The sequence below is a fragment of the Chelonoidis abingdonii genome, chromosome 10, assembly GCF_003597395.2.
Source record: "Chelonoidis abingdonii isolate Lonesome George chromosome 10, CheloAbing_2.0, whole genome shotgun sequence".
Taxonomy (NCBI): Eukaryota; Metazoa; Chordata; order Testudines; family Testudinidae; genus Chelonoidis; species Chelonoidis abingdonii.
Window position 1 is genome coordinate 24,139,474 of NC_133778.1, and position 8,936 is coordinate 24,148,409.

At 42.6% G+C, this 8,936-nt stretch overlaps 1 protein-coding gene across 3 annotated transcripts in view; it reads left to right on the forward strand.

Moving 5' to 3' along the window:
- The window catches only part of HECW2 (HECT, C2 and WW domain containing E3 ubiquitin protein ligase 2), a 264,897-nt gene that overhangs the window by 171,854 nt on the left and 84,107 nt on the right, over positions 1-8,936 (forward strand). For all 3 annotated transcript variants that reach the window (XM_032803610.2, XM_032803612.2, XM_032803611.2), the window contains one exon: positions 6,811-6,911. In XM_032803610.2, coding sequence (XP_032659501.1) covers positions 6,811-6,911 — 101 coding nt within the window. The remainder of the gene's footprint in view (positions 1-6,810; positions 6,912-8,936) is intronic.

The following is an 8,936-nucleotide window of genomic DNA, read 5'->3' on the forward strand; positions in this document are numbered from 1 at the left end:
ACACTTCTACTTTGTCTTCTTTCTAGTGCCCAGATTCCAAACAGGGAGTCTGAGCTGGAAATTCTTGAGTGGATTTTCTCCAAAAGCCACAGTTCAGTCCAGGATGGAGACCTTAAGTTCTACCAAAGCATCAATTGCCATCAATAATTGATCTGATGAACACCTGTTTACATACTATTATGTGACCCTTTCAGAGGAGATACCAGTATGACATACAATAAAGTTACCAACTATGCCTCTTTCTTCCTGGGTCTACCTGCCTTTTTAGGGGTGCTTTTTAAAATGGAAGTCAATGCTGTTTTTTCTCAAGCAGAAAAGGTTCCCATATACACATAAGGTGTCCCATCCATCAGATTACTGTTCCTGGAAAAGGCCCACAAAGCAGCCATTACGTAGTTCAGATTTTTTGGAACAACATGTTTTTTGGAATATCACCAACATCCAGATGATGTCATGCAATCAATATTACTTCTGGGAGTAGTCATAGAGATCAGCTTCCAGAGGCATTTATTTCTATCAGGTCAGGATTCAGAAGCCAGTGCTCAGAAGTCACGATGTCGCCCATTTTCCAGTCACATCTATCATGGTTCTGATGTCAGGGATAAGAATGAAAGGCTCTAGCAATAACATTCTGTTAAGAGTGAGACTCCATGTGGGTTATTTGCTCCACAAATTTCTAAATATCTTGAGTTTGTAGTACCCATCATTCCTGTTTTCCCTTGCCCCAGTGCCAAGGAATACTTGGAAAGTCACAGCATGTTGCAGTCAGAAAGGATTGGTGAGGAAAGTCCATGCCAGCTTCAAGAACAGGGAACCTTATTGAGGGAACCATTTTATCCAAGGATAATGGCAGATGAGACCTCCAACAGAGCAACCAGGTTTTAAGAGTCCAGTCCTGAGCAGCCAAGATATACCGATGGTGTCTTACAGCACTTCAGCAATGGCTTTTATCAATAAGGTGGTGCCAGATCTTCAATGTGGCTGTGAGCTCTGTTCTTGGGTGCATATTTAAAAAAACAAGAAAAAAAAAAAGAAATCTGCTGTATACTCAAGCACCTCATAGAGAGAGGAAATAAATAATCATAGCATCAGTTAAGAAAGCAAAAGGGAAAAATACAGGAGAATGGAGTTTATAGTCCAATGTCTTCAAGGGGAGAGACACCCCGAGTTGTCTGTCTGTCAATGGGCCTATCTGCATCCAGAACCCAGCAAAGAAACCGAAGTGTTGTTCCAGATGAAGAAATTCATAGGCCATAGCTGCAATTGTTCACTTTCTTTCATGGCCCAAAAGCATGACTCTTTTTTTGTTTGTTTTTTTGGGTAGATGGTGTGTCATAACATACTCCAGGACAACCACAAGAAGCAGAGTGAGTAGGGGCTGGCTCTACATTGCCAAGGGAAGTTCTGGGTCTCTTGTCCAATTCAAGTGGCAACCTCTACAGGAAAAATCTGCTCCCAAGGACAAAATTCTGCACCCAAGGCCAGAAAATTAAATCTAACTAAATACACAATATGTGAGCTATATCAAGTAAAATAGGATATTCAAATATGTTTATAACACACTTCTCTTTTAGCCTTGATAAGGTATTTTACAAACAGAGTATCTAAAGGGGCTGGTCTATATGTATAGCATAGTGGTAAGTTATAGGCCTGGATGGATTGCGTCAATGCAAAGTCGGTCAAAAGAACAGGTGCTCATTTATTCAGAGCCATGGAATCCTGCTGACCTGAAGAGTCATACATCCAACATACAAATACAGATGTACAGTGGCTACCTGGTCATTTTTTTTCACACCTTCACTAAGTTTTACAAATTTAAAGTTTTGCAGACCTCCTCAACCTCTCCCATTGGATGGAGGGGTCTGCATGATACGTTCACCCTGGAATATATTTTAAAAAAACAGTGAGTGCTCTCTCCTTGTTTGTTCTTTGTTTTCCTTCCCTGATTATACACTACTTTTGGACATCCCATTGTAATGGATCTGTGGACTTTCCCTATAAAGAAGAATAGGAAAATTTCTTTCTTTATCCAAAATTTTCTTTTCTTCTAGCAGAAAAGTCCACAGATCAAACCCACCCAGCACAAGGATTATGGTCCTGAGAGAGGCTTCATGTCTCACTCTCCTCCATTTTCTTTATGGGCACAATACGTATATTTCCTTGGGGTGGAATTTTTGTTTGTGGGAACAGTGTATTTGGGGTGGATTTTCATGTTGCTCTGCAGCATGAAATGTTTGTATGATTTTTTTATTTTATTAACCTGTGAATTAAACTTTAAAGTATGTAGCTCTACAAAACAGTTTTGGAAGTATCTTGGACTGACTAGCTGACTGGGTCTTCAGGAGTGTGGCCACTCCCAGCCTTACTGATTGACAAGTCTGGTTACTGAGTCCACGAAGCTACAAGCAGCAATAAGACCCATTGTACTGGATCTGTGGACTTTTCCCCTAGAAGAAAGGAAATTTTGGGCTAAGGTAAGATGAATTTCCCTATTTTTCATAGATATTGCCACCAAAATAAGAAATGGAAAAAGACAAATTCAGTTTGCCAACAATTCTAATTTGTAAGTCTCCCAACGTGGTATTTACACAGGTAAGTTTTTTATTTAAAAAAAAAAAAAAAAAAAGTGTACCATTAAAATGTTGGTGATGCCTTCTATTGAGTAATTTTGTTTTAAACGGGTCTGCCTATACACTTTATTATAATATCAAGAGTAGCCCAGGATCATCTATAAACTGACTTTCCTAAGAAGTGCTACGTTAACAAGCAATGTGGGGATTTTTTATTATTGTTTGGTTTCTAAATGCTGATACTTATATTTGTTCTACTGCAATAGTTTTATTCAGATCTCTGTTTAAATAAATTATGATACATCAGAATAAGAGGCTTATTCTAATAAATTTGCACACTGCTCAACACTGGAAGAATGTAATGACTCTGTGAGTGTCAGAATATTGCTTAATGCGTTCATTTTCACGTTGATGCTCAGAATGTTCTTCTAGCTCTCTATTTCATAATAGTGCTTTGTGTGAAGTCTGGGGACTACCTTAGTGATTTTGGTGTGCTTATCCATGTACAGGGAGTTCTCTTCTGTATGTTTTGCAAGCAAAAATTCTGGAAGACATTTGCAGTCTCTGTATTTCAGTTGTGTATGTATATTCTCTTAAATCATTCTGAGGAGGAAGGATTAAACATTAAGGGCACAGGTTGAAAATGGGTGGGTATTCAATCTGGTGATGTGTTAGCATTAGAACTACTTTAAAACAGTCTTGAAAAATTCTTTTGACCTCTCAAAAATCATTACTGTTGTTTTTATTGCAGTAGTGCCTAGGACGGGGCGGGCAAACTACCGTCCAACAGCCCTCCAGATGTTTTAATCCAGCCCTCGAGCTCCCACTGGGGAGCAGGGTTAGGGGCTTGCCCCACTCAGCGCAGCTCTGGAAACAGCAGCATGTCCCCCCTCTGGCTCCTATGTGTAGAGGCAGCCAGCTGGCTCCACACACTACCTTTGCCCCAAGCTCTGCCCCCGCAGCTCCTATTGGCCAGGAACCGTGGCTAATGTGAGCTGCAGGGTAGCGCTTGCGGACAGGGCAACGCACAGAGCCACCTAGTCGTGCTTCTGCTGGAGGGGAGGACAGGCCACTGCTTCTGGGAGCTGCTTGAGGTAAGTGTTGCCCGGAGCCTGCGCCCCTGATTCCCTCCCGTGCCCCAACCCCATGCCCCAGCCCTGATCCCCCTCCTGCCCTCCAAACCCCTCAATCCCAGCCCAGAGCGCCCTCCAAACCCCTCAGTCCCAGCCCAGAGCGCCCTCCTGCACTCCAACCCTTCATCCCCAGCCGCACCACAGAGCCCGCACCCCCAGACAGAGCCCCCCTCCCCCCCCAGTCCGGAGCTCCCTCCTGCACCCTGAACTCCTGATTTTCTGGCCCCTCCCCAGAGCCTGCACCACCACCTGCACATCAACCCCCAGTTTCGTGAGCATTCATGACCCACCATACAATTTCCATATCCAGATGTGGCCCTCAGGCCAAAAAGTTTGCCCACCCCTGGCCTAGGAGCGCCAGTTGGTGATCAAGGGCCTATTGGCTAGGTGCTAGACAGATATCATAGACTATCAGGGTTCAAGGGACCTCAGGAGGTCATCTAGAGCAACCCCCTGCTCAAAACAGGACCAATCCCCAGACAGATTTTTGCCCTTGATCCCTAATTGGCCCTAGCATCCTAAAAAAAACAGATTTTTTTAAAAAACAGAACTTTATTAGAAAGAAAAAAGGTAAAAGAAGCACCTCTGTAAAATTAGAATGAAAGATGATCTCACATGGCAATCAGATTCAAAACACAGAGGATTTCCCTCCTGGGCAAAACTTGAAAGTTACAAAAAGAATACCAGGAATACACCTCTCCCTCAGCACAGAAAAAATCACAAGCCAAAATAAAAGTAAGCTAATGCATTCCCTGGCTAGTACTTACTAATCCTAACGGAGTTGGATTGCTTGCTTTCTTGATCTGTCTCCGGCAAGCACACAGAACAGACAGACAAAGAACAGATAAAACAAAGCCTTCTCCCTGCCCCCCGCAGATTTGAAAGTATCTTGTCCCCTTATTGGTCCTTTGGGTCAGATGTCAGCCAGGTTTCCTGAGCTTCTTAAACCCTTTACAGGTAAAAGGATTTTGTGCCTCTGGCCAGGAGGGATTTTATAGTACTGTATACAGGAAGGTTGTTACCCTTCCCTTTATGACACAAGCAGAGCCACAATTTACATTGGTGAAACGTATTCTGATTTCACAAACGGTATTATAATGTTATTATAGAAGTGTATTTTGTCTCTAACTGGATAACTTGTGATCTAGCCACCGGTATTGAGTGGTGGAAGGGGCTGGACGTGTTTATTGAGAAGGATAACTTGCTTCCCATGAGGGCTTTTTCCTGTTATGTGCTGGGAATGAAGCAATTTGGCCATTTTCCAGTTTAAACATTTAAGGTCCTGATTCACTACTAAATTACTCCAATAGATTACACCGTCGTAAAACCAGAAGAACACAGTGATGAATCAGACCCTTATTTTGTAAATTTAATGGAATGCTGTTTAAAGAGATTCTTGCATTGATCATCCACTCAGATCTAATTTTCTACCAGATGTGCCAAATCAACTGAATAAACAGGATTTATTTTCACACACAAAATGCACGTACAGTATGGTTGCCCTGTTGAACAAAACTTGCTTTGGTCTGAGGAGCACAGTAGGAATACTGCGTTTTGTACACAGTAACCATAAATAAGCATTACTGGCTCAGGCTTTTTTCCCATCTCAGTGATGTTACTCTTGAGTCATAGGAATGTAATGGAATGTCTGAAGCTTGAAACTTGCTTATTTAGGCCTTGTCTGTATTTGAAATTAGTCCTGATTTCTGGCATTGTGTGGCAGCAACAATACTCTGCATATTTGTGTAGTTAAAATGCCAACACATTTTGAATTTTGTGTAGCTGTTGTGGAAAATATGAACATAACCAATGCTAGTGACACTTCTTTTTTTTAATATATGAATACCAAGCAGATGATGTTATGGCCTGTCCTAATGTAGGCACTAAGGGTGTGATTCTCACCCCCCATTCTGGCCCGTTTATGCGGCGTAAAATGGCTGGAGTAGCATAAAGAAGCTCTAAAAACTCTTTTTCCATCTGGAGGAGGATTATGCCAGCACAGGAGCTGTGAAAGATAGCCGAAAGGCTGTCTTCTGAGGATCCCCTCCTATGCCCTGGCAAAGAGGACATGCCTGATTAAGGACAGGAGTGGTGTGTCTGTGACAAGGCTGCAGCATGCAGCGACGTGGAGATTTCAGTTGGTACTGTGACCCATAGAGTAGCCAGGAAAGGCTGCAGCAATTTAAGCCTTGTCTACACAAGTTTTTTTTTTTATATATATATCCAAAGGTGTGAATTCAAACCACTATAGTTATACTGATATTAGCTCTACGCCCCCCGCCCCATGTGGAAACACTTATGCTGGTATAAAAGTAGCTTTTTTTGGTTTAGTTTGTCGTTTGGGAAGGGGTTTAAGCTGAACCAAAAAAAGTCTCACTCATGTTGGAATAAGTATGTTCAAATGGGGAGTTACACCGGTATAACCATACTGGTATAAATGGTAAAACTTCCCCATATAAACAAGGCCTTAGACAAGGCCCCCACAACTGTCTAAACTATGTTGGAGAGGACCCCAGGCTGTGAGTTCTGTGCTGTTCAGAATCTCATCCTAAAACCCAATTCAGGAAGCACTTAAGCACTTGTTTAAGTCCCATTGAAGTTACTAGGGCTTAAGCACATGTTTAAATATAAGTGTATGTATAAGTGCTTTGTTGAATTGGAACCTAAAAATAAAAGTTATAGTCTCTCTTGTTCAGGTAAATTACAAATAATTTCTGTGCAGTGAAAACCACCAAAGGGCAGAATGATTTCAGAAATAAAAAGGTTTTGTAATCTTAAAGTGCACACATTTTTGTTGTTTTTCACTTTAGAGAAGATTTGTGGGTAGATGGAAGTTGCTAGTGCACAATTTATATTTGGAATAAGGACAAAAGTATAGTTGATGGATATGATATGTTGCTTTATCTGGTAATTAATTGTCTTTTAGGAAGTGCACAGTCTGCATGCTCTGTTACACAAGCTAATGTGATGCTCACTTTTATGAATTCATTATTCTCTATTACCTTTTATTATTCTCATCTCTCTGACAGGAACCTGTGATGTAAAACATTTGAAAATTAAAATAATAGTTAAAAGTCTAGAGAACAGTATTTTTTTCTTCTCTGCAGAGACCAGATTCTCAGCTATAACCTCGGCAGACGGCTCCCAGCTGACCATGTAAGTGGGTATCTCCAATTCAAAGTCGAGATTACATCGTCCATTCATGAAGGTAAGATTTAAAACCTGTGCACACTAGTGATTGGGTACAGAAAATCATTATGTACTGTGACTGCCTGTTACACATACTAATCCTGTTGTGTATAGTGCCCGTATTATAGAAAAGGTTTGCGTAAAAGTGATGGACCAAACGTTTCAAAGGTTATTATTAATAGTAGCAATACTTCTAAATCAGGGGTAGGCAACCTATGGCGCGCATGCTGAAGGCGGCACACGAGCTGATTTTCAGTGGCGCTCATGCTGCCTGGGTCCTGGCCACCGGTCCAGGGGGCTCTGCATTTTAATTTAATTTTAAATGAAGCTTCTTAAACATTTTAAAAACCTTATTTACTTTACATACAACAATAGTTTGGTTATATACTATAGAGTTATAGAAAGAGATCTTATAAAAACATTAAAATGTATTACTGGCACGCAAAACCTTAAATTAGAGTGAATAAATGAAGACTCGGCACAGCACTTCTGAAAGGTTCCTGACTCCTGTACTAAATACTAATTTATCCTACTTATTTTCTGCTTTTATTATTGCTAATATATTTGAATGTCCTTAGCATACTGTATTTTCACTGTAGAGAGATTAGGAATTGAAAAGGATATATGAGGTCAACTAAAGTGTAAAAACATCTCTGAGGATATGTCTACACCGGACCTAGACTCCCATGGCTGGCTCCTGCCGGCTGACTCGGGTTTGTGGGGCATGGGCTGTGGAGCTATTTCACTGCTGTGTAGGCTCGGGCTGGAGCCAGGCTTTAGGACTCTGAGAAGTGAGAGGGTCCCAGAGCTTGGGCACCAGCCCAAGCCTGGAAGTCTACACAGCAACGAAACAGCCAAAGCCCTACGGGCCCAAGTCAGCTGGCACAGGTCAGCCAAGAGTGTCTAGCTGCTGTCTAGACATACCCTGTGACCAGGGATGAAAGTAAGTTAAAGGACTTACGGGTACAGCGGAGTCCTGAGTGGGGCAGGCCCCCAGCTGGAAGGGGCGTGGCCTCAATGGGAAAAGACAGGGCCTTTAAATCACCCCAGAGCTACCAGCTGCTGAGTGTCTGGGAGCCCCAGGGCTCCAGCCACCACGGAGCTCCGGGCCTGTTAAATCGCCACGGGAGCCCTGCCACCGCTACCCCAGGTGGCAGGGCTCGGGCTAGGGATGGGGTAGCAGTGGCAGGCTCCAGTGGTGATTTAAAGAGCCCAGTGCTCCTACCACCGTGGGGAGCCCTTTCCCTTTAAATCACTGCTGGAACCCGGCTGCCAGGGCCCTGGGGCTCCAGCAGCCAGGCTCGGGCAGGGATTTAAAGGGCCCAGTGCTCCTGCCACTGCGGGGAGCTCAGGGCCTTTAAAGCACTGCCGGAGCTTACTTTCACATCTGCTTGTGACCCTCCTCCCTCCCTGGATTACAGAGCCCAGGCTCCAGCCCCAGCTCAAACATCTCAACTGCTGGTTTTAGCCCTGTAGCACAAGCCTCAGGAGCCTGAGTCAGTTGACCCAGATTCTGAGACTTGCTGTTGTGGGTCATTTTTGAAGTGTAGACATACCCTTACTGTCCATGGAACTTTAGATCCTTCTTTTCTAAAGAGAAAAAAAACTCTTAAGTAAATATAAAACTGTTCTGTACAGAGTGTGATATTTGTATAGTTTGTGGCTGCCCCATAAGGAGACTGTTGCAGTTAATGTCGGTCTCAGGTTCTGTGCAGGTCCTGCTCTTAGGAACATGAACACAGACTTTAGAAAACTGGTTTTTACCTTGCTTTGAATGTTTTGTATAAGAGCCAATTTTGGCAATGTGCTGAATATATAAGAGCAGGATGGGAATCCTTCATAGTGATACTTCATGCATATTGTGTTTCCTTTATTCGATAAAATAGGTTAAACTTATATTAAGCAAATTCTGTAAATGTTGGTCCTGCATGAGTAGGAGTGTCAAGGTTTTTCCCCCACTTTGAACTTTAGGATACAAAAAGTGGGGACCTGCATGAACACTTTTAAGCTTAATTACTAGCTTAAATCTGGTACGCTGCCACCA